The sequence below is a fragment of the Psittacula echo genome (genome assembly GCF_963264785.1).
Source record: "Psittacula echo genome assembly, chromosome: 4".
NCBI classification, from domain to species: Eukaryota; Metazoa; Chordata; class Aves; order Psittaciformes; family Psittacidae; genus Psittacula; species Psittacula echo.
Window position 1 is genome coordinate 6278257 of NC_137738.1, and position 25869 is coordinate 6304125.

Sequence of the window (25869 nt, forward strand, 5' to 3'; positions counted from 1 at the left end):
ATGATGGCAGCAGAAAGAGGCGCAGAGCGGCACCCACCTGCAGTACCGAATATTGGCCACATGATGGCAGCAGAAGGAGGCGCAGAGCGGCACCCACCTGCAGTACCTAATATTGGCCACATGATGGCAGCAGAAAGAGGGGCAGAGCGGCACCCACCTGCAGTACCTAATATTGGCCACATGACGGCAGCAGAAAGAGGCTCAGAGCGGCACCCACCTGCAAGTACCACAAATTTGCCACATGGCAGCAGCAGAAGGAGCAGAGCGGCCCCCACCTGCAGTACCGAATATTGGCCACATGATGGCAGCAGAATGAAGCGCACAGCCCCCAGCACCTGTAATAACGAACATTGGCCACAGGATGGCAGAAGCAGAAGGTGCAAGGCGCCCCCCACACCTGCAGTCCCTCAAATTGGCCACAGGACGGCAGCACCTTCTTACTCTATACCGAAGAGGCAGCGGGTGAGCAGCTGATGCTCCCCAGCGCAGTTTACACTGCCCCAGAGAGAGCAACTACCTACCGGTGACAGGGCTGTCGCTCCTCTGCCCTGTTCCCACACGCAGTCCCACACATCAGTGTGGGAATCCACACACCAGTCGTTGCCTCTATACCAAAAACAAGGCCCGTTGCTGTTCTGGCCCTGTCTTGGCTTAAAGCTCTCCAGGCTGCCTGCGTCCCAAGTAGAGTCTGCATGTTTTACAGCCTAGACACAGGGCTAAGCTAACAGCCCTCTTTCCCATTATTCCCCATACCTCTTACTGTTCCCTGAACTGCCCAGGAAGGCAAAGCCACACTGCAGGACAGCCGGCATGGCCTGGGCAAGGATCCCAAACCCACACCAATTTCACATGTAACTCCTGGGATGAGCACATCCAGGTCACATCCTCCTCACTCTGAGAATACCCTGCTCTCTCTTCCCACCCATATTCCCACAAACAACAAGGAGGCTTTTCTTAGAAGAAAATGGTTTCTTTTTTTAAAACTGAACTTTTTTCAGCCCTTGTTCCTCAGGGTTTTCCATTTTACAAAGATAAAGCATTACCTGAACAACCTCTGCATGTATAGGATTTGATATATTTGTGTGTGCGCGTGCATGTATTTATACTTAAAAACAGTCCTGCAAACTTGTGCCACTCATAGCAGCCCATCCTGCTTCACAGCAGGCAAGGTAGAGCTCCTTTCATAAACAGCAACCAAGCTGTCCTCATCAACAAGAGGAATGCACTGAACCTCCTCCATTGTGGCTCTGGAGGGAATCCCACCAGCTCCAGACGGGAGGGTTTGATTTGAGTGCAAACACTGCTTTATAGTATTTCTAGACACTAGCTGGATTAGACAGTGTGATCCTAGGACAATGTCTCACACTCATCTGTGCCTGGCCTTTCCCCAAGGGCACCAAACAGTCCTTTAGCAGGTGGCAAGCAATCCTCATGATGCAGCTGAACTGTGACCTTCTAACTCAATTAGATACCTATGGGCAGAAACTGAGACAAGGGAGACAGGCAAGAAGATGTCTTTCTGAGGGAGATGGCCACAGTAACAGCCTGTCTGTCCTGAGCAATGTTTCTGCACATCACCAAACAAGCAGCCCTAAGAGGAGATGTTTCTTGGTTCTGCCTGAGAGTTCCTGTCCTTGAGGAAAGACACTAATACAAACTGGGCAAGACAGGGTAGAGGCAGAAGTCCAGGCTGGGTGACTTCTAGTCATAGGCATCATCATCAAAGTAGGAGTCACAATCGAGGTTATCCGATTCATCACCGAACAGAAAGTTGTCTTCATCAAGGTCATCATCGTCATCATAGTCTTCCTCATCTTCATACTCCTCGTATTCAACCTCTTTGTCACCTTCATCTTTGTTGGAATCATCACACAAGATGGTACATTTTGGCCTGTTGAGGAGAACAGCATCAGACCAGAGCCCCAGCTGAGGAGAACAGGATCAGACCAGAACAACCACAATTCAGCCCTACACCACCCTCATCTTCCCTACTATACAACCTCAGCATCCCCAGTGCCTTGCCTCAGGCACACAGCAGCCACACACATGCACCTATAAGGTGGTGATTAAATGGCCTTATCCATGTATGCAGAACAGGACTGTGTCAAAGAGCCACCTGTAACTGCGCCAACAAGCATCAGTCTGCCACCAGCTCTGGTGTCTCAGCCCAAGGAGACCAGAAACCCTGCTCTGAAACAGAGTGTCTAGACTCAGTTGTCACACGTTCTTTCTTGCAACACTCAGAACCCTGCTCAGCTCCTGGAAACACAGCAGCTGTCAAAGTGGATTGGTCACACTGGGATAGCAGATGCCAGTTGTGTTTCTTGGTTTAAACAGCACGTGGTACAGGAATGGATTTTGTTTCAAACTCACCACCTTCCAATCTTAACACCTGCCCAACTCAGCACCCTAGGACAGGCAACCAAACATCCATTTCACCTCTCAACACACTATCTTACAACTTTGTCACTTCTCCATTCCCTTCTTAAAAAATATTGTCAGACCCTTGCATCTCCCCCCATGGATGTTCTGTTCTTGGTTTTCTCATCTGGACACTACACTCATGAAGAAAAAGTGTGACTCCAGAGAAACCCAAGAAAGTCCAGGGAGAGCAACTTTACACCTTTCCTTGTTACCCTGCTAAGAAAACTCACCCTACACAGGCAGGGGCTGAAGTAGGCACATTTGAGACTTTCACCTTTCTCTGACCAGGATCTGATGAAGTCTGGAGCCCAACATGGAAATCCTGCTAGCACAGAAGAACAGACACAAAAGAGACAATATGCAATTTGGGGTGCATTTTGTGCTGCAAAGCCCTTTCCTACATACACACAGCACTGACAGTCCATGTCCTCAGCTGACCAAGCCCCTTTCTAGGTTTGCCCAAGATCAAAGGAGACCAGAGCACAAGCCACTGAAGAGCATGTGGACTTCACCTGTGTGGAATGCCAGAGAATTGCAAAGAGACGCTCCTTGATCTGGTGCACCAACTCCAAACCAGCCTTGAAATGCTCTGCTTTGAGGAGCTGAAGAGAAGAGGCCAGGTCCTGGTACTGCAGCAAGGTTTCCTCTGCAATTCAAGGCCAACAAAGTCATGCTGCTTCCCACAATCTTAAGCAGAGACAGCATCCCTTGGCTCTTATTATAAGCCAGTCACAGCTACTTAGGAATCCTGTACACATACAGTGAATGCTATCACTCTAACACAGAACTGCCACAATTTGAACCAAGTAGCTGGGAATGCTACCCTCTACTGCTGAGAGACTGTGGGACTTACCCAGAAGGATCTGCAGAGCATTAGTGTGCAGCTCCAGGCTCTCAGTCTGCTCTTTCACAATATCCATGCTCTCAGTGTCCTGGTTGTAGTAGCTGTACACACAGGAGTAGGCCAGCACCTGGAGCAGTACAGATCATGCTGTAAGCCTGATGATCGGCTTCAGAGTGGGCAACAAGAAAGCAGCATCAAACCCTCCCAGACTCCATTACAGATGAGTGGCTGATAGAAGCCTGGCAGTACTTCTGGTCTGTGGCAATAGCCCAATGAACCATTATGCCAAGTGACAGCATTATGCCAGGCTACCTAGAGCTACTGGTAGGATTGGAAATGAATGTGTAATTATTTTGTACTGAAGTCTAAAATAACTGATTGTTCCCACCTGCAAACCATCACAAGAACACAGACTGTAAATGCCTAACAAGTGTGACTGACCAGCAGGCAGAGTCAAAACAACAAGCACACAGAATCTACACATGGCTGGGCAGCCCATGTTGAACTCAAGTGGCATTGAACTGAGAGAACTGAGGACAAAGGAAAGCAGGCATGGTGCAAGCACCAAGAGCACAAAGGTTCATTTCAACAAGTGGCAAACTCTTACTATGAATGAATGACCTCCAAAACCATCCAGGCACTCAGCAGGAAACAATACCACTGTTTCCATTTAAAAAAATGGGCCACAAAAGCCAGCACCAGCAAGCAACATTGATCTGTATCCTGGCGAACACAGGAGCTACCATACTGAAAAGGCAAAACAGGGTCAGACACCCTTGTTACACATGCATCTCTCAAAATCAAGTCTGCCTGCACAAACAAGTTATATATTGCAAAGGCAGTATCACAAAGGCAATTCCCACCTCCTTCCTATTTTCAGGGCATAGAAAACAGTGCAGGCCTATGCTGTCACAGGCGCACTGCACACATCCAGTGGCTGCACTGCAAATCCTTCATAATGTGGCTATCGGGGCATGCAATAGGTAACTCAGTGTTCCCAAAACACCTACGGCTCATGGAATTAAGTTAAGAAAGGAAAATAATAACATGAGCATCTAGAGGGACTTCCTAACTGTAACACAGCATCAAGTACCACCACTGGGGCATTTCAAATTGGAACGGTTCAAGCCAATATATGAAAACCCTAAATATAGACCCTTGTGTCAATTTCATGGTGTCAACATGAGCTAAGCTCCAAATCCTATGACCTGACTGTGACAAACGCTGCAGACAGCCCAACTCAGAGAGCAGGGAAAGGCCGACATGAGCTCTTCCCTGCCCTGATGCTATTCCTCCCCTCAAGCTTTTTCTGTCTCCCCTTGTTGAGCAGAACAAGGTTGGCATCTCCTCACTTTAAAAAAGGCATAAAATACATCAGCAGAATTAGACCTATGCCTCAGCAACCCCGTTATCCAGCCTTACCTTCCGTGCCTGTTCTAGCACTTTGCAGGCATCAAGAACAAAGGTCAAAGTCCTAATTTTTGGCATCCCTCTGATAGAAAAAATGCTGTTCCTCAGATTCATGGCAAATTCCTACAATAACCAAAGGAGGGAAAAGAAGTCAATGCCCAGCTCCACAAGACTGAAAAAACAGCACCTTCCACACATGAAGCATCCTGAAGTGCTATCCTAGAAGATGCAGGCAGCAGGACAGCATTTACTGCCTCCATCTACAATATCTCTACTGTGCTGTCACTTCAGCCTTTTGCAGTATCTCAGCTCGGGACAAAGCCTTTAGTCCTTCAGTTGCCATTGCTTTCAAGTACTGCATCAGTTTGAGCATGTCACCACCACAAATTAGGTGTTCAGTTTCCACAACAGACTTGGCAGAAGAAAGCAGGCCAAGAACCACCCCTTATGCCAGAGCAAAGGTGAAATGGCTAAGTATTCCCACCTGGATCTGAAGCCTGCTTCTCAGCTTCAGGTGACATATATTGAGACACAATAGAAACTATCCTGCTCAACAGGGCTGAGGCAAAAGAGTCAATGTCTGCCAAGGAAGGAGGAGACCTTACCCTTGCATGATGATGAAAAGTGCATCTCTCATTGTAATCCTGAAAACGCTTCTCCTGCCAAGCTGCTTTACTCACCTGAAAGGAAAGGTACAGGTAACCTGTAGCAATTTCCCTCGAGTACCAGGGTTGCCTGGAAATGGCTACCACACATACAGACTTTGACAATACTATTAATATTACTGGCAAGTCCACAAAGTCCGGAGTAAAGGGCACAAGTGGAGATCCTCACCCATCCATCTGAGAGGCCAGGTGCATCTGAACACAAGCATGAACCAACCGAATATAGCAAACCACTCACCATAGCAGAGCAGTTGTAATAATCCTTATGAGTCGGCTTCCAGGGCTTGAGGCAACGCCAACAAAAGCCATGATTACACTTTGCACACGTCATACTGCATGGTAGGAAAAAGAACAATGGGAATCACTCAGTCCCAACAGCCACTTGCAGACAGTTTCTCCCAGTGCTCCCCTACATCACAGGGTTGGAGTATGCAACCCAGTCATTCCCATTCACTTTATACTCATATCACTTACTAATTCATTTCCTTGCATGCATTTTTTAAAGCCTTTTTCAGAAGCAGCTGATATTTAAAACTAGTCATTGTCTGTCCAAAAATGAGCTGGGTAAACTGGAAGCATGATCTCACACTACAAACTTACCAAGTACTTGAAGGGTAAACTAAGCATTCCACAGTTTGAAGCAAGATGCACATGAGCACCTCACCTCTTCCCTCAGTAACGCAGCACTCCGCAGTGCAGAAAGGCACTGCACAGCCCTAAGGCCACACAAAACATGTGAGGACAAGTCACAGCTGGGCACTAAGTACTGTGCCAGTGCAAGAAACGCATGGCAATTCCTAAGTGCTAGCTTCAAGGCTGGATGTCACTTCTCTGTCATGTAACAAGCTGCCAGAGATACAAGCCAATTCAAAAGAGGTAGTTAAAAGAAAATTGTTTAAGGTTATGGGAATAGGTGAGTATGAAAGAAAAAGATGGTTCTGAGCTATCCACTCCTCTAACCTGCACCTCTGTGTGTCTGCAGCAGCTTCTGAGCAGACAAGTGTACGCTACAAAAAAATTACTGCAAAATGAGTTTTGGTTCTACTCCAGAGCTATCAATGCTGGGGAACATTTGCTTTGCATAGGAATTAAAAGCAATCACTCATTCTTCTAAAGCTATGAAAAAGACCTGCTACAACTCTTACCCCACAATCCAGGAAAAAAAAAAAAAGCAAGCAAGCACAATGAACCTAACTGTATGTCTTTGTCCTCTCTTGTCTCCATTAGCAAACAAAAATTGATACTCACTGCAGGCAGCCTTCATTTTTCTCTATCTGAGCCTGGCAGCTTGGGCAGTGCTTTGAAATGAGCTTAGCCAGATGTTTGCTTTGGGCTTCACTTGTCATTCCCTCATAGTACCCATCATCATCCACCCACTGAGACATGTGGCTGCAGCTTGCAGGATAATGGGCCTGAAAAAGACAGACAGTCAACCACGCAGAAGCAGAATGGTGTGTGTCAAACCCAATACAGTATTGCCGCTGACTCAGCTCTGCCTCACCTCTGGGAAGTTGCAGCTGAAGCAGGATATCCAGGAGCACTTGGAACAGGCTGCCCCATAGCCAAATCCATCCTTAAGTAGGATCTGATCACAGCCCTGAGGGTTGGTGCACCATGTCAGGTTGGAGCAACACTCAACATAACCTCTGAGGAGAGCTTTTTCATACTGTAATAAGAAGCCAGGAAGAAGATTTAAGGCAGAGAAGCTTACAACTTGAGTTGTTACAGAGGCCTTACAACTGGGGTCTGGTGCCTCCGGGCTCTAAAGCTGAAAAACTGCTCACAACAGAACAGCACTAAATTAGTTTATTCTTTCATTCCCTTTGTGTAAATACCCCACCCTTCATGTCATAACTGGAGGCTGTTTTGTTCCACAGAATAGCTGAGGTTGGAAGGCACTTCTGGAGATTAAAAATTAGTCCAACTCCTCCAGCTTAAAGCAGGGTTGCTCAGAACCGTGTCCAGTTGGGTTTTGAACATACCCAAGGATAGAGACTACAGGCCTCTCTGCCCAAACTTTTCCAACATCCCATTACACTTTCTATTGAGAAGGAAGTTTTCTTATGTTTAGATGGAATTCCTTGTATTTAAATTAGTACACAATGCCTCTTATCCTTTCATTGGATATCACCAAGAAGAATCTGGCTCCTTAATCCCATTTGTGTATTTACACATGTTGGAAAGAGCCACCCTTAAGCCTTCTCTTCTCCAGACTAATCAAACCCAGCTCTCTCAGCTTTTCCTACAGGTATTCCAAAACCTAAATAATCTTTATGGTCTTTTGCTGGATTTTCCCACTACATCTGTCTTGTACTGGTGAGCCCAGAAATGGACACAGTACTCCAGATGTGATCTCACCAGCACTGGGTAGAGGGTAAAGATCTCCTTCCTCTACCTGCTCTTTTTAATTTGTCTGATTTTAAATTCCTCAGCAGACTTTTGCTTAGTTAAATGATGTGCAAAGGGGAAGGAGACTCGCTTTGCCCACAACCTCCAGACACTACTGCAGAGGACAAGGCAAACTGGTTGTCAATAAGGGACTGTTTAGGTAGGGACCCAGGGATGCAACTGTACTGCACATAGTTGCTTAGTTTTCTATGCTCAGTTGCTGTAGTGTAAGGACTGTACAAACATACACAAAGCTAGAGAAAGTTCAGAAGAAATTCTGTAGTCTTCACAGCCCTCTTGCAGATATTTCTGCATACCTGGAGAGCTGCTCTAAAGCTACCAGGCACAAAAAGGACAACACAGGTCAAAACAAGTACTAGCGAGAAAAGGTGCAAGCCACAAGCACTGAAGGGCTCAGACAGGCCTCTCATTCATTCTTCTCTCTCATTTATTCTTTGTTATTCATTCTCTCTCACAGGCAACCTGAGAGTTGTGCAAAGCCCCAGATCCAGGTATTGAGCCTATGCATTCCCAGCAAAGAACCCATGGGGGCAGAACGGACGACTGCCTCCAATGAACAGACTTTCAAGGAACTTGAGGAAAACCAGGTGAAGAGAAAACCTCTTTCAGAAACATGGCAGGGTTTGTGGTTTGTAGAAATATAAACATTAAAAGTTTAAACTCTAATATTCTTGTATTAGCAAGACCGCAGCCAGCAGGCAAAGGAAGGGATTTCTCACAGCTGTTTGGCGCTGGTGACGCAACTGGATGCTGGGAACAGTTTGGGCTCCCATGTACAAGAAAGACATTAACACACTAGAGAAAATGTTGTCCTTAGGCCACCAAGACAGTCAGGGGCTGGAACACAGAATGCATATGAGGAAGTTGAGAGAGCTGGCTTTGTTCAGCATGGGGAGAAGGGGGATCTTACCACTGCCAAGACCTATCCAAATTGTAAGATGCAGAGAACACTGAATCTGAAGCAGTATGTTTTAATATCAGCAATAATCTGGCTATTTTGGCCACAGGGTTGGACCAGAGATTTCCACAGATTATGGCAACCTAAATTATTCTATGACTGTATGCGTGACTCTGCAGGAGACATGAACACTCCAGCAATACCACTTACTGAGCAAAGAGAGAAACAGATAACATTTCAGTTTGAGCATCAGAGCAATTTGTTAAAATCATCTGCAATAATAGATTTTTTTATAAAATAGCCAAAGCAACAGGATATCAAGCCCTGCTCTCAGACAGGTGTGACTACAGAATTTGCAAAGCCAGTTAGAACTAGCTGCCCAGATACATTCTCTATATGCTAATTTTCCAAGCACTTCTTATAGAAAACAAGATATCTAAGACACATGGAAGGAAATGCTCTTCTGTAGCCTTCATCATTATGGTTGCCAGTTTGCATGCTTAAAGAAAAACTGTAAGATAGAGCAGTCTTTGTGACTACTGCTCATTTCTCTGTATGACTGCTCATACAGGATCATAATGACAGTAATGAGCTGGAAGAGGAAGAGAATATTTCTGGAGAAGGAATTGCTGCTATAGACCTGTCAAACAACAGAGCAGTAGAAAACAGATGAGACACCGGTTCTGTCCAGCAATTAACAGAAATAGTCTGTCATGCAACAGCCGCAGCTCTGTCATTAGATGGTGAGGTCATTCAGCTCTAATAACTAAAACCTGAAAGAATATGGAGGAAAAAAGAGCTTCTGCCTCCAACCAAGTAGCTCCTGCTGCCCCATGCTGACTGAGGACTAAGGTAAGCAGAGCTCAGGAAACCCAGTTTACAGTCATCTGTAAACCCACACAAACTTAAAGAGTGGAGATTAAGTCTGATGTGGTAGCTACTGTCATCTTTACAAAAACCTGAGGTGCTCAAAGCCAGAGACGGTTGGAACAGAGAGAACACAGGGGCCATTGTTGCAGCAATAAAACGAAATTGCTCAAACGTTTTCTCTTCATTTATCCTAGATTTAACAACTGCTTCTAGCACACCAGCAGAGGACACTTGACATGAACCGCGATCATAGCTCTCACCTGGTCCTTAACTAATGATGTACTGAAATGTTTTTTGCTGGAGATATGTTTAGAGGAAATACCACTGGGCTCTTTTGCTGATGTTATGCTTTCCTGAATAGCTGGTAAAGACCATGAACAGAGACAACTGACACTACTGGGCAGAAATCTGGTCTGCCTCAACTATCACACTTCCAGTCTTAGTAACAGGAAGGAGAAAAGCAGCAGCAAGATTATCTGTTTGTGCTCGCAAAACCAAAACAGCTTCGACACCCAGTAACCTACTTTACCTTGGCTATAATCTCCTCTGAGGAAACAATGGAGCAAATGAAAGCTGCAGTTGGCTGTGCATGGCAATCGGATATGGGACAGGTGCAGTTGACAACCATATTCTGCTCAATGCGAGTCGTGAGATACTCACTCCAACAGGGCTGTAAAGGCAGAAGATCAGAAACCAGAGATAAAGAGGAGTGGCACCACCTGGGTCGTGTGACCCTGAAGCCCACCCTACCCAGCAGACAGTGCACAAAACCACTGCAAACCATGCATATGTACCCAAAACCACCAGACTGGTAACAGACTAACCCAGAGTTGAAGGATCACCACTGAAGGGAGATGAAAAAAGAGAACATATGAACTCTGTGAAAGTGACGTGGTAACAGCTTCAGATACAGGACAGCTACTCTAACTAGGCAGCAGAAATTCCCTACCCAGCAACAGGGGCCAAAGACTTTAGGACCTTCACCTTGCAACAGTAGTGCATGCAGCAGAGGGTTGGTGGCTTTTCAGTGGGACACAGCTGGTTCACACAGACTGGACAGTGGGTCCCTGGGCTTGGAGGGGGCTGAGCATCCTGCACTTGCAGCCCCGAGGAGATAAGCAGGGTCTCACGGTTCTCCATGTAACGTTGGATCAGGAAATCCACATTCCACCTACAGTGCATGAGGAGGTGCCGAGCAACATCATCTGGGATGCTCAGCGCGTCCTGGACCTGTTGTACTGTCTGGTTCATGAGCAGCTTCGCTTCCTCTGGACTAAGTGTGTGCCCCCTTGGCACCTGCTGCATTGCCAGGAGAAACTCCTCCGAACTGCCAATGCCAGGCTTCAACCTGGCATAGAGAAATGTGTCACAACCATAGAAGGTGGAGATGCACACTCCCTCCACACCTGGTGACATGCATCCCTACCAGTGCAGGTGGTCTAAGCTGTCCTCATTTGGAGATGCCTTCAGTGGCCTGCTCTGGAAAACCATCTGTGCCTGGCCCCCAGGAGGGGTTGTAGGTTCAGCAGAGATGTATTCCAAGACATGAGGCCTCTCCTCCTGGCGCCGCAGGTATCCCTGGTTCAGCAGGTGCAGGACACAGGACAGCACGTCCACGCTGTGGCAGCAGAAGCTCAGGAACTGCAGCCCTGGCCCCAGCTCACCCTTCTGACAGGCATCAATCACCTACAGCAGCAAGAGAGCCCCACACTGCTGTGTGGTGCAGCACCCAGGCAGCCCCACTCTGCCCCTGGAGCCCTCCATACCCTAAACACCAGGTTGTCGATGTGGAGCTGCTTCTCCACCTTGAGGATGCGGGTGATGAGGCAGCACAGGATGTTCCTCTTCCTTTCCAGGGCGCTGACCTCAGCCCTCTCCACCCTCAAGTACCTCTGCTGGGGCAGCAGCCTCAGGTGGTGGCCAGAGGCATGGGCCAGGGCTGCCTGGTTCAGCCGCAGGGTGCCTGGAGCTACACCCGACCCAGGGTCAGCCAAGCCCTGAGCTGGGCCCCAGAGGAGCCTCAGGATGTGTGTGTGGCTGTTGGAACAAAGCCTCCCATTGCTGCCATCACAGCTCTAGGCCCCATCCCTGTTCCCCACACGTGGCCTCAAGCAATGGCACCACACACCACCCCTGGCCCCAGCCCCACACATGGCCTTATGCCCCACCCCACACACAGCCCTGAACCCCTAACACCCACTCAGGGCTCAGACCAGCTCCTCCCAGGGCTGTCCCAGCCCCACACTCACCTCCCCCTGGGCAGCTCCACACAAGGATGCCCTCACCATGGGTCAGCGGTGCCAGCGCGTGGTGCACCAGGTCAGCAGGGAGCCCTGTGACCTGCAGCAGGGCCTCCACAGCCACCTCCTGCCAGAAGCCAAGACTCACCAGCCACAGACCAGCGAACAGAGGGCAGCCTGTGCCCCAAACAGGGCTGGAGACCCCACCAGAAGGGAGGACATGGCCTGGCCATGCTCCAGCATCTGCTGCCTCATCACCCCACATGACCCCAGCTCCTACCTCTGCACTGTTGAAGCACAGCAGGATGTACATCTGCAGTGTGGACACATGGAGGATGCAGTCTCCAAACTGCAGCTCAGCGTGGCCCAGCCATGTCCACTGCAACTGCCGGGGCTTCGTGCACTCCCAGCCCAGCAGGCTCTGGCCTGCCAAAGACAGCATCAGCACAAGAGCCACCCCTGCCCTCCTGCTGCTCCTGGCTGAGCTGCTGCGCAGGGCCTGGGGGCTGCCCAACACTCACTGCGCCTGCAGAAGTTGGCAAACTCGTCCAGGGGAGAGCTCAGCGCCGCTGAGAACAACCTTTGGGGCTGGTCCATGTGGCAGAGCGGTGAAACGGGCCAGCAGCGCGGGGACAGGGCCAGCACCGTCACCTCCGGCGCATCTGCCACCGAGGCCGTCCCCGGTGCCTGGCACGGGGGCAGGAGCACGGCTCAGGATGGGCCTCAGGAGCCCTGTGATGAACGCAGGCAGCCCCCAGCTCCCCACCCCAGCAGCACTCACCTCGTCCAGGCCCTTGTCCAGCTCCAGCAGCTGCTTGTCCTGCTCCTGCAGCTGGTAGAGGCGAAACTGCCGCTGGAGCTCCTCCGACTCAGCCAGGTTGCTCAGCATGGCTTGGGGAAAGCGGCTGGGGAAGCACAGCCCGATCTGCTCCACGATGGCTCCTTCCAGCCACGATGGCCCTTGCACCAGGAGTCGGTCACCCAAGTAGTGCCTGCCACAGGTGCCAACATCAGGTCAGGGGCTGGCCCCAGCCCCGTGGCCATCACCCATGTGCCAGGAGACAGCCCTGGCCCTGGCTCCAGCCTCCCCCCAGGGCACATGGGCCCAGCAGCACCCTTCTCCCCTCTCCATTGCCAGCAGGGAATGTGCCTCCACAGACCAGCAGCACCTGTGGCCACTCACAACCCTTCCCTCCAGACACCAGGGCTGGGAAAAGCAAAGCGGGAGCACCACAGCCACACAAAGCCGGGCTCAGCATCGGCTGCACCTCCCCTGTCACGCCTCAGCGTGGACCCCAGGCCCTGTGGTCCCATGGAGACAGTGCACCCCTCACCGGTAGAAGTGCTCGAAGGTGTGGGCGAGCTCCAGGCCACTGAAGACAACAAAGGGCTCCAGGATCTGCTGCAGTGGCCTTGTGCTGCCTGCAGCCCCGCGCAGCTCCTGGATCTGCCTGTCCAGGAAGCGGGCAAACTGCTCACTCACCTGCAGAGGGACAGGGCTGGCTGTGGAGGGAGCTCACCCCTGCGAGGCAGCTGCAGGGCTGGGCTGGGGGAGCAGTCCTGGGGGGAGCAGCTGGGAAAGCCCAGGCACTGAGGCCGCACTCCCTCGACTCACGTGCAGGGCAGCAAGGAAGGAGAGCTGCAGCAGAGCCCCCGCGAAGCCCTGGCCCAGGGCCAGCACAAAGGCAGCCTGCGGCCCAAAGAGCTCCTCCGTGGCACCACGCAGGCGCTGGTACAGCCCGCAGTATCGCTCCACGAGGTCTGGAGCCTGCCCGGCTGCCTCCAGGAACCGCTGCACCTGAGGGACACACAGGAGAGGGGTGAGGCCCACAGCGGGATGGGCTATGAGAGAGGTGAGCTCCACAGCAGGATGGGCTACGAGAGGGGTCAGGCCCACAGCAGGGAGGGCTATGATAGGGGTGAGGCCCACAGCATAGTGGGCTACAAGAGGGGTGAGCCCCACAGCAGGATGTGCATGGGGCCTGCAGGAATATCTGCAGTCCCAACCTCACTCTGTTGACACCAACTGCCCAGATCCTGGCCAGCACTCAGCTACCAAGAGCTTGTGGAGAGACAGGAGCACATCCTAAAGGCTGGGCGGGGGCAGGACACTGCCCAGCACTACAATAAGCAGCCCAACACTGTAGCTGTCTCCCAGCCTGTGGCAAAAGGCTGATGCCTGAGCCCTGCCAAGGTAGCAAGCACAGAAGGGCTGTCCCCACTCCCCTCCAGGCCTTGCAAAGGCCAAGTACAGCCCTGCATCCTCCCTACACGGTGCCCAGGCCACTGTCAAGCCCTGCATGGCACTACACGTGTCCAGTGTGAGGTCCCACATGCCCTCTCTGGCCCCACAGCCAGCCCTCCAAGCACTACCTGCTGCTGCACCACACCACGCCAGCACTGCGAGATGCTCCACAAGCTGCTTGACTTCTCCACCATCTCCTTCACAGGCCTGGCCGGCTCCTCCTTGTTTTTCCCCTCCTTCCCACCTGCCAAGGGACACCACCAGGCTCAGCAGAGCTCCACAGGCAGGCCCTGCACACTGACCACCAGCAGCTTTCCCTCTCCCTGTGGGCTCAGTGCAGAGCAGATTCCAAGTGGCCACAGCCACTGCAGGGGCACAGCCACAAGCCTTTCCCGGCTCTGGAGCCTCCGGTGCCACTGGGCCCTCCCCAAGCCCCCCAGCAGATCCCCACAGCCACAGCCCGGGGCTCTGGGCCAGCACCGCCCCAGTCCCACGCTCACCTCTCGCCTCCTCTGGCTCCCAGCCACCGGGGTCCACGTGCACCAGGAGCTGGGTCAGGCGCCGCACACGGGAACCAAAGACAGCACCGGGGCTCGTGGCGCGGCGCGGCGGCTCCACGCTCTCCAGGTACTCGCTCAGCAGCCAGGCCAGGGGGCTGACACCGTCAGGGTCTGCGAGGAAACCAGGCTCAGAACGGCTGCCTCAGCCTGGGGCACGGGCCCGCCAGAGCACAGGGTACCTGGGCTGGTGATGCTCTGCACCAACGGGGTCACCAGGGCCTCCCAGCACGTCCTGCCCAAGGCCCGCGCCGCCTCCTCGTCAGGGAGGAAGCGCTCGGCGAAGCCCTGCTCGTGCCGCAGCGCCCGGTTCAGCCTGCAACAGCGACCGGGCAGCACACGGTGCTGCTGATGCCTCGGAGACACCCGGGACAGCAGCGCAGTCCCTTGCCAGGCACATCTGAGCAGAAGCTCCACTCGCCCCACAGCCAGGGCCCCTCAGAGACCAGGGATACGGTGGCACAGCCAGGACACAACTCACCTGCCAAAGAGCTGCAGCAGTTGCCCCCGGTCCCAGATGATCTCCTGGCACCAGGCATGAGCCCGAGCCGTGCAGGAGAGGAACGCCCGCTGGCACAGCTTCTCCTTGAAGACGGGCCAGAAAGTGGGCTTGGGACCCAGCACCTCGATGCCACGCACACGGGTGTCGATGCCGCCCTGTGGGACAGAGCAACCCTCAGCTCCTCAGGCATGGCCCCAACACCACACACTGCCAGCTCCCTGCCCCAGCCTCCTGCTCCCCTACCTGCTGGCACCGCTTCACCCGGATCTGGATGATGGGCCAGAAGCGGCTCATGTTCTCCAGCAGGATCACTCTGCTGTCTGATGGCAGGATGGTCACCTACAGGCAGACAAGAGAGCCCTCAGCAAGCCAAGCGGCACGCACCAGCCACCCTGCGTGCTCCCCTGACCACCCTCTTAGAGCCATGGCCCCTGTCCCTCACCAGGAGCCCCTACGCAGCCCGAAGGCAGCCCCCGCCAGGGCCCTGCTCCTGGCTGACAGCCCCAGCACACGGGGCTGCTGTAGCCCAGGCTCCAGCATTGCCCAGCCCCAAGTCTCCAGCACCCACTGACTACAGCAAGGCGGTTCCTGTAGCACAGCTCCTGCCATCCCCAGCTCCCCACGGGGCATCTCCCAGGGCCCCACACCAGGACAGGACCTTCCTGGGCCACAGCAAGGACCAGTCCGCAGCTCCCATGCAGCCCCATGGCCTCAGCAGCCCTCGAGAGACTCACTGCATTGAGCTCAGTTCTGATGGTGGCAGGGCTGTCTCCCCCCAGCACCACGACACGGGCCGGCATGTAGCTGGAGTCCTCGCTGGCCACCAGCATGCTCATCTCCCTGCAGCACAGCAGATGTGGTGCTGCCCAGCAGTCCCCACCTCCGCTGCCCTGGCCCCTGCCAGCCCCACACACCACTGCCCACATCCAGCAAGCCTCAGGACAGGGACCACTGGGGCAGGGCTCACACAGGGGCCCAAAGCCCTCTCCTCCCAGCAGAGCCACCTGCCCTCTGGTACCCAAGGCCCCTCCCAGCTCTCCCAGCCCAGCCCCACCTGACCACCACACCACACTGCATGTGGACAGTGATGAAGTGGGAACCGGTGCTGGAGTTTGACTGCCAGTAGGTCAGGGGGTTCCTATCCGTGAGCTTGCTGGCCCTGTGGGGGTTGGAAGAGACCTTCACCTTCTCCCAGCACTTCTCCTCCTTTACTTCCATGCTGGAGCCTGTACGAGAAGCACATGGAGCCTCCAGCAGCCAGGCCAGCAGGTGCCAGGCAGGGGTTCAGCTCCCGCTCACCACACTCACCTCGGCAAAGGTTGCGCAGAAAGACATCAAACAAGGGGATGCTGATGGGCTGGTGGCTCCGGCGGTGCTCCTCAATCTGCCCCAGCACCAGCTATGGGACAGGGCAAGGCTCTGACCAGAGGCCCTGGGTCTTCCTCCCCTCACCCACCACAGGGCTGCGGCAGGCAGAGAGCAGGAGGCTGCCCCTCGGTGCCAGGGCCGCTGGATGGCCCCGAGACCCAGAGACCCAGCACCACCGGGCCCCCCAGGGCCCACCTGGATGCAGCCAGCCAAGATGCTGGTCATCAGCTTCTTGGAGATCCCGGCGTGCTTCTCGCAGTCGGTCACCAGGGCGAGCAGGTCTGGTGCCAGCGGCGGGGCCGTGCTGTGCTTGTTCAGGGCTTTGGCCAGAGCCTCGTGGGTGCCCACACAGCACATCACCACCGCGCAGTCCTTGCTGGCAGTGCCCAGGCGGTGCAGGAAGCCAACGACCTCCTGCAGCACCTGTGGAGCAGCAGCCGTGAGCAGCCAGGCCCAGCAGCAGCAGCAGCAGCAGCAGCAGCAGCAGGCGGTGCTGCCGCGCTCCATCCCCTCCACCCCGACACCTCACCAGCAGCACTGGAGCCTGGTGAGGCACGGCCAGGGCAATGCCAGCAGCCAGGACACAACCACAGCTGCCGCTCCCCACCTCTCCTGCTGCACTGCCCACAACAGGCCTGGCTGCTGCCAGTGGCTCGGCCAGCACAGCGACCGAGCACATCCCTATGGGCCCCTCACCTCCCGGTCGCTGCTGTGGGCGCTCAGGGAGGACACACAGGGCTCCACACACTCGTGCCAGGGCAGCACATCCTCCTGGTAACTGTCCAGGATCTTGTTCAGGATCCTGGGAGACACAGGGGGCTCACTCAGGCCACGGCACATAGGCAATGGGTGGTGTCAGAGGCAGCCCTGCTTCCCTGCCCCTCTGGAACGCCAACAGCCCACAGGGACTGGAAGCCTTGACTCCCCTGGTGCCTCAGACACTCCTTGTGCACCCAGGAACACGCTGCTCCATCCCCATATGGCCCTGCGCCCCAGGACACCCCAATCAGCACCCATGTATGTGCTGGGCTGCATCCCCCCTGGTGAACAACAGCCCCCACCAGGACCCCCAAACACGCACCGGGTGCCCCCAGCATCACCACCAGCACTCACACACCCGCTGTGGAGGCCCCTGCACCCACCTGAGGATGCTCAGGCTCACGGCCTTCTCTGCCCCCAGCAGCTCGAAGCTGCGCAGCAGCGGCCGGAAGCATCTGAGGTCCTGCAGCAGCCGGGCAGCCTCACCAGAGGGGACAGGGCCCTCGCCGCAGAGCTGCCGCTCCAGGGCCACCAGCACGTCCTTGGACAAGACGCCGTCCCCCAGGCCGCTCAGAAGCCTCCGCACGTCCCCCAGATCCAGTGGGGCTTCTCCGCCTGCCACAACAAGGACACGTGGGCCCGGCCCAGGCCCCCGCTCGCCAGGCGGCAGCGGGTGCTCTGCCCTGCCCGGGGAGGCAGCCCTGCCCGCGGCACAGCGGGGCCATGGCACAGCGGGGCCGGGCAGCTGCTACCTGCGCTCTGCGGGCCCAGGGGCAGCCCGTGCTCCGCGAGGCGGTTGATGGCGCCGAGGGCCAGCGTCGCGTGAGGGCAGCCGGGGCTCTGCCCGTCCCTCCAGCAGCTCTGCAGCACCGCAGGGAGGTCGCAGCTCGCCAGCTGCTCCGCCAGGCCCCGGTGGCCGTCCATGAGCATGTTCACCACCAGCAAGCCGTTCTGCACGCCCGAGGAGCCCCTGCAGGGACACAGCGATGCGGGCGCCTTCCTCCCCCGGCACCCACCAACCCACCTGCCTGCTTTGCCCATCCCACCCCTGCCCTACCCAGGGATGCTCCGCATGGTGCTCAGAGCGGCAGGGACGGCACTCAGCAGGTTTGCTGAGCCCTTGCTGGAGGCAGAGCCGATGCTGGCAAAGATCTCCCGAATCAGCTGCGCGTCTGCCTGCTTCAGGGGCAAGAGCTTCCCATCGGCACCTCCTGGCTCGCCGGCCACAGCTCCCACCAGCACCTTCAGGGCCTGCAAGGACAGCAGCAGTCAGGAGGGCAGCGGGCACCTCCGGCACACCGGGGTGAGCCTGCAGCCTGCCCACCACCCACAGCATCCCCTCTGCCACACTCACTGCCAGGCCAGCCTGCTGCACCAGGGCGGAGGAGGCGTGCTGCTGCATGCAGGACAGCACGGCCCGCACACCGCCCTCCACGGCGAACCTCACGCGCCAGTCGTACTTGGCCATGAGCAGGGCCAGCAGCCGCAGCGTCACCACCACCACGGCCTTCTCTGCCGCCTCCGTGGCCAGCAGCTCCACTGCCACCTTCACCAGCTTCTCCCTGCACGGGAAAGGACACCTCAGGAGGAGCCTCCTGGCACCACCACTGGCACGCCAACACCTCTGGCCCTGCCCATCACCTTCTCCCTGCCCACATGGCTGTAGCATGGCGGAGTCAACCCCAGGAATGAGCCTGCCTGGGACCAAAGGACACAAGATCCAGCTTTCTTCTTGCTGACCAGGCAGGGACATACCGGCCTTCCCACTTCCACCACCATCTCCCGCGCTCCCACCACCAGCACTGTCCCCCACCCTGCTGACACAACCCTCCCCAGCAGGCAGCAGGGGTACACAGCACCCCACAGCTCACCCAACATTCCTGGTCCCCAGCCCGCTCTGGGCTTTGCTGCCTTGCAGCTCAGGCTCCTCCTCCAGGATCTTCATAATGTGCTTCAGACCCATTAAGCGCAGCCCCAGCTCTGAGGTGCTGCTCTGGATCGCATCCACCGCGGCTGCAACCTTGGCCAGTGAGCCCCTCTCGCTCAACCCCTCGGAGCTGCCCAACACTGGTGGAAGGAGGGATGGATGCAGGTGTCAGGGCAGCAGGAACACCCCCAGCAGCTCCCAGGGCACCACGCACCCACAGACCAGACCCATGGCCTTCCCCTCCCCAGGCAACCTGCAGGTGCCTGGCCTGCCATGCCCTGCCCACAGCTGTCCTCCTTGGAGGCAATGGAGCTGCCTCCAGCACCCTGCATGTGCTCCACCACGTAGCAGGCCATTACCTTTGCTCTGCTCCTCCGTCACCTCTGGCAGGAACAGCCCTTCCTTCTCCAGGAGCTCGCTGAACAGCTGAGAATCCGACTTCACCACCACAGGGGGAGCTTGGGGCGGCTCTGCGGCTGCGGGCAGCTCTTCCTTCACTGCCTCGGCCATTGTGGCCTCAGGGCTCCTGCAGCCGGCACCCTCCGAGGACACTGCGGTGCTTCGAGCACCTTCCTGCTCAGCCCCCCTGCTGAGGGAGTACTTGGCATAGACGTGGGAGCCGCGCAGGTCACTCTGAGCCCTGCCCTGGCAACACTTCTCCAAGACCTGCAGCACCTTCTGGGCCAGCTCCACAGGTACCGACAGCTGGATCAGGGCTTCTTCATCCCCCTCCGGCAGCTGCGCAGACGGCGTCACATCAACCCTCCCAGGCTCGCCACAGGCCCCGCGCTTCTGGTGATGGCCAGAGCCAGAGCGCACAGAAAAGCTGCACCACTGGAGGCCTCCAGCCCTTTTCCCACTGCAGGCTCTCACCCATACCTGCTCTCCCTGGTCTTGCTGGATGATGCACAGGACCTCTTGCCGCTCCTGCGCCTCCAGCTTCTTCACAAAAAAAAGCAGCTCCCACCACTCGGCACGGCTCAGGGCCTCTGCAGCCTTGGTCGAGCGCTCCCCCAGGTAAGGCAGGGAGTACAGCCCCCCAGAGGGCTTGCAGAAAAACGGCTGTGCAACTGCAGGAGGACAGAGCAAAGCAGGGCACTGTCAGCTCGGCCCATTCCACCTTCCTCTGCTGCACACCCCACATTCCCCAGAGAAAGAGCTCCCTCCGCTGTCCCACACACTGCTGTGGGAAAGGCAGGGGACAGGAGGGCAGCCACACAGGAGGAACAAGCCAGGAGGAGACCCTAGAAGCTGTAGAGATGGCGATTACCATCATCACTTGAACCTCTTGAGGATGTAGAACAAAAAACGCCTGAAATGGGCACCTCTAGCTCACTGCTCCCCCAGCCTGTTCCCACAGTGCCTGCGCCAGCCAAGGCAATGCGCTCAGACACCCGGCACCAGCAGAACCCGCAGTGCCAGCGCGCAGCTGCAGAAGGGTTGGGGAGGAAAGCTGCGTGCCCAGCTGATGGACTGCTCACCTGCTGCCAGTCTGCAGTTGTGTGTCAGGGTGGACACCTTCTCCTGGCCCTCACGATCCTCTTGCCCTGAAGAGCCAATGATCTCCACCATGTGCCAGTGAACCCAGTACGTACAGCCCAGGGCTTGCCAGTACACCTGAGGAGGAGAGCGCGATGCACACCCGGCTGAGGGAAGGCAGGTCCAACCCCGCTGCTCCCACACGTGCCTGTGTGTTCCCTGCACACAGCACAGCGGGCAGAGCTGGCAGCTTGTGCCAGCCCCGCAGAGGGTACCTGCACGGGCGGCGTGCCGTCGTTGCTCTGCCGGAAGTCGCCCTCATCACCCGCGCTGACCTGCTCATAGTCCTCCAGCATGCGCACGCGCATGCCCCGCACCAGCCGCGCCTGCACGTACTCCACGTAGCTGCTGCGGCTCGGGAAGGCCGAGCGCGTCTTGAAGACGACGGGCTCCTTTGGTGCGGGAGCGGGGGCTGCTTGAGCAGCGCTGCGGGATGTGGCCCTGCGCTGGAAGATGGAGCGGGTGGCGCAAGGCTGCAGCTCCTGCTGCGGCGGCAGCTCTGCCTTGTGGCCGTGGCCCCAGCCCATCACATGCACCAGCTCCGAGATGAGGTTTGCCATGGCCATGCTGAACTCAAACTCCTGCTGCACACGGCTCTTCTCCTCAGTGAGTGGGCTGGGCACAGCGCTGGCCCGCTGCTCCCCTCCCTGCTCCACACCACCGCTGAGCTTGTCCATGAGAGAAGTGACGCACAGGTAGCGCTTCACCAGCACAAACAGCAGCTTCCCAGGGATCTGCAACAAGCACGGCTGTCAGACTCCAACTGTGACAGCTCCGGACCAGCAGGCAGCAACAGAGACCTCTCAGCCCACCCTCATCTCCCTGCTCAGATACTCCATGGGTGAGTCCTCCAACACCCCTCAGCTACAAGCCAGACTCAGATGCTGGGCCAGCTCTCTCAATACCAAGCCCTGCTCAGCAGCCCCAGGGCTGGCAGGGCTGCTCCTACCTGGGGAAGGTGAATCCCCTCAAAGGACATGCAGTGCTCTTCAGAGGATATTGTGTCAGCAAACAGCTCCAACAAGGTGTAGCGACTGTCAAAGTCCATGTGCTGCTCAATGCCATCCTGCTGGCTCAGGGACAGCAGGACATAGGCCCGACTTTCTGCAACAACAGAAACTTTTTAGGCTTCCGAGAGATAACCCCTACAAAAGGGCTGCCACCCCTCAGCTGCCCAGCAGCACCTCCTCAGGGACAATGAGCAGCAGCAGCCCCCACCTGCATCATGCGAAGCCAGGGCCCTCAGCATCTTGCCAGCACTGTGGCGGATTTGCTTGTCCTTGTGGCACAGCATCTTCATCAGCAAGTCCAAGGCTCCCATCTCCTTGAAGGCACCCACCAGCGAGCCAATGCTGGCATACGCGCTCAGCACGTGGATGATGTTGAGGATGGAGGACTCGGGGGCCCGGGACTCGGCCATCTGCCGGCCAGCTCGCTGCACCAGGCTCCTGACATCAGCCTTCATCTCCAGCAGTGAGGCTTCATCCCCCAGGACATCTGCAGCGGATGGGCTGGCTGCCTTCTCCCCTGTCACACGCTGCCCTTCCAGCTTCCTCTGGTCCAGCAGCGCCAGGCAGCTGGCACAGACCTCTTCTGCAGACATCCACATGGAGACATTCTCCAACTTCGTCTCTGCAGAGGAGGTGCTGCTGCCGCCCACTGCTCTCTCCTCCAGGCTGATGATACTCCACTGGATCAGGTACTCGGGCTGCCCATCATGGCCTCGCCGCTGCCGCAGCAGCTTCTCTGGGTAGGCCTGCAGCTTGGGTCCCAGGGGCACCAGCAGGTTGCCATTACGCCTCTCATTCACCATGATGGGAAGTGTGCCTGCAGTGGCAGAGGGGGAGCAGATGCAAGCTTTTATTTCTGAGCTGCATGCCAGAGAAAGCGTGAGCAAGTGCCTCAGTCACTTGCTTGTAGAAGTGGCTGAGGCACAGCTTCTGATCCCAAAATCCTGCATGCAGGATAAAACTCTGAAGAAGACCTCATTTTGCAGAAGCCCACATCCCCCCTCCAAGAAAATAAGCCAGCATTTCATATAAAAACCCTGTTCCTAGCATTAGTGCTATACACAGGAAGAAGCTCTCCCCCAAAAACTCAAGGCAAAATGGACCCATTTAGATCCTCTCATAAGACAGCAAATAACAGAGACCTGTTCTCATCTCTGCCACTGTCCACAACATGACTGTGCACAAGTTGCTAATTTTGCACTTCTGTCTTCCCTTTTGTTATTTACCATTTATATCTGCTTAGACTGCAGCTTCACCTAGATCTCAAGGCTCTCTCACTGTGGAGCTTGAATTACAAGGCAATGAAAAAGTAACCAGCAATTTCTCAGATCAAGTTCATATAAAATAAATCAGGTCACTACCTGGAAGCCACTTAGTATTTCCTCCTTGGCCTCTGCTTGGATATTCTTTGCCTTTACAATGGGCAAATTCAACCAAATTAAAGACTCTTACTCTCTGCTGTCAGGTTGTTCTGCGTATCTCAGGACTACAAAGAAGAAGCCATTACACTTCTCTGCTTTCATCTGTGCAAAGAGAAGGATGAAATAATTTGCAGTCAAAGACTGAGTGCCAGCAATCAAGATTGTAGGCAATACCACACACAATGGACTGACTTCACTGCTACAAGGGATGCCAGATCAGAGTCTGACAAGAAGATGCTTAAGACATGCTCAGGCAGCTGGTAGTGGAAGCACATGAACAGGCCCTTTTGTCATTTACACATACTAGCAAGAGAAGCAGTGAAGCAGCATGCAGTTCGGCTGATGGTAACAAAAGCCATTCTTAAAAGAGGAGTTAACATACATAGGAAATAAATCAGTCCATGTACAACCCAAGAACACACTTTCATGATGATGACAGGTACATTTAAAATGTTTCCCAGGTGCAGAGGGAAGCCTGAACTCCGAAGAAATTCATACCTGCCTTCAATTAAGCCTTCCTTGGAGCCTGCAGCAAGCCAGCTAGGAATTGTCTGGCAGTCTCTCTGTAATAAAACGACCAAGTTACTGTCCTGTGCTTTTTAAGTATTTAGATGCCACGCTGTAAGCCAGAAAATATTGTGCTTATGCACTGTACAAAAAACCCTATCCCAAGACGTTCACATACAACAAAAAATCATAGTAAAACACGAGTCTCTGTAAAGCATCAGTCTCTTTGATAACTTCACCCTGTCCTCACATCATGACATTCAGCATGAAAAACACTCTTTAGAGAAGAGCTGCCAGAAGAGGCCCAAACAGATTCGTAACCAGGTAGGGATGGATCTGGATTAAGGGCACCCGAAGAAGCAGCTGCAATGCGTATGATGAATGAGGCACATCACAGCCTATGACAACCCACGGCGAAGTTGTTAGCCTGCTTCAGTACACGAAACTTACTAGAGTAAGTTTCAGAGTCGTGGCAAATGAACGTGCCAGCCACGATGTGAGGTCCATAAAGCACCAGGGCACCCGGCTCAGAAGAGCATCCCACCGCACCCCGGGACGGCACGGCCGGTTGCCCTAGAACGATTTGCCTCAGCAATGGCCGCCGCGGGAGAGACCGGTCAGACCCGTTCCGCACACCTGGACAACCCCCGCACCACCTCCCGGCCTCCTCCCTCACCACTGCCCCACCGTACCCACCCCAGCGGGACAACGGGGCCCGGCTCCGGCGCACGGGGAGGCGGCTCGTCCCTCATATCCGCCTCCACACGCGGGAGGTCGCGTCCCCACCCGGCACCGTTCCGGTTCTCCTCCCGCACCGGTAACAGCCCGTGAAAGCGACGCGGCCTCCGCCAAGGGCGACGTGAAGCAACCCCAATCCCCGCCGCCTCGGAGGCGGGGCACCAGAAGAAGCACCGCGGCCCGCGCCCACCGGTAGCTCGCGACCGCTCCGCGCTTCCGGGTCCCCGCCGCGCACGAGAGCTGCGGGAGGCGAGGTCGCCGCACGCCCCGCGCCTGCGCTCTGCTGCCGCGGGGCTGAGCGTGTCGCTGGGGCTCTAGAGGCGCTGCCAGGGCGGTGCTGCAGCACAGCGGGACCGGGGCTGGGCCGAGCCGCCCCGCGGTGTGCGCCTCCCTCGGGTGCGACCCGGAGCCCGGGCTGGCCGCTGAAAGGGGTGAGGGGGGCTGTTGGTGGTGGCTTATTGCAGCCCTGATCTGTTGCCTGCGCGCGGTGTGAGAGGGAAATGCGAAAAATCAGAGTATTGTCCGGAGATGAGTTAAAAAATAAGAGTTTTGGAGCTGAAGGGTGCACCTGCAGGAGCTCCGGGTGCTTGTGTTGCACTGCGTGCTTAGGGTGATTTCTCTGGTCCCTTGTTAAGGGCTGTGGTAGGGTAGGTGAAAAAAGGGCAAAAAGGTGCAGAGCTGCCTCAGCCTGTGGGGACCATCCCCTAAAGTCGTGGCATCCACAGTGGACTGTGTTTGTGTTTCCAAGCCAGCCTCTTGATTTCTCCATTAGTACACGCAACCTCTGTTGATGTTAGTGATGCTCTTCTCCCAGAATCCCGTGGATGCATTTGAAATCTCTGTGCTTCGCGTTAACATGTCATTTTCCTTTCCCATTAACTTCCAAGGCATTGTCAAAATTCAGAGGATCTAACTGACATCTAGTTATGTCATGCTTTGCCTTTACCAGTCCCTTCATCTCTGTGGAGATAAAAAGTCTATTTGCACTCATGAAAACAGCTTCTTAAATACCACACAACTACATAAAAGTTGATACCGCTCACACAACCACTGCTATTTCCCCCTGTTCTCAGCAGCTGTTATTTTGTGCATGTACAACACTGCTGTGTTTAATGTCACAAACACAAGGTGGTGATAATGCTCTGCAGCAGGACACGCTTTCTGGTATCATCCTTTTTGGTACCATCCTTTCTGGTACCATCAGCTGGCAACATCCCATAGCCAAAATTGTCACCAACAATAAATGTCAGCAGCCAGATAGGCTGTGATGCTGAAAGGTTTTCTGTGGTATGCATATGCCCTGTTTGTGTCTTGGCTCTGATGGTCTTGATACCATGCTTAGTCAGTCATTTATCCTAAAAATAAAGAGTATGTCTGTGGCATCTTGCTCCCTGTTCGGAGTTTTGCAGGTCATGCACCAGCTCCTGTGCACAAGTAACATGAGGTTACTTGGGCTGGTACGGGTTTTGTGGTGCTGAACCTTGAGACGTACCTGTGCAGGGAAGCTGCACAGGGGGCTGGCTGTGATGTAATCCA

At 55.2% G+C, this 25869-nt stretch overlaps 1 protein-coding gene across 1 annotated transcript; it reads right to left on the reverse strand.

The window, feature by feature from the left end:
- Window positions 1-1054: 1054 nt before the first annotated feature.
- LOC308219817 (cullin-9-like) lies at window positions 1055-24493 on the reverse strand. The gene is made up of 43 exons (XM_080615309.1): window positions 24292-24493; window positions 23587-23651; window positions 23029-23190; window positions 21876-22484; window positions 21607-21761; window positions 20873-21391; window positions 20600-20735; window positions 19998-20188; window positions 19478-19856; window positions 19063-19258; window positions 18546-18753; window positions 18249-18442; window positions 17944-18161; window positions 17575-17806; window positions 17129-17234; window positions 16628-16855; window positions 16373-16463; window positions 16119-16290; window positions 15799-15904; window positions 15308-15403; window positions 15044-15219; window positions 14745-14878; window positions 14506-14676; window positions 14134-14249; window positions 13376-13558; window positions 13095-13243; window positions 12542-12752; window positions 12282-12447; window positions 12041-12186; window positions 11770-11887; window positions 11287-11489; window positions 10947-11206; window positions 10505-10868; window positions 10050-10190; window positions 6845-7009; window positions 6592-6755; window positions 5582-5675; window positions 5284-5358; window positions 4691-4801; window positions 3278-3395; window positions 2937-3070; window positions 2655-2746; window positions 1055-1891 (listed from the first exon to the last, which is right to left on the reverse strand). The coding sequence occupies exons 4-43, from the start codon at window positions 22468-22470 to the stop codon at window positions 1702-1704; spliced, it is 7503 nt and encodes a 2500-aa protein (XP_080471435.1). The 5' UTR covers window positions 22471-22484; window positions 23029-23190; window positions 23587-23651; window positions 24292-24493; the 3' UTR covers window positions 1055-1701.
- Window positions 24494-25869: the final 1376 nt, after the last annotated feature.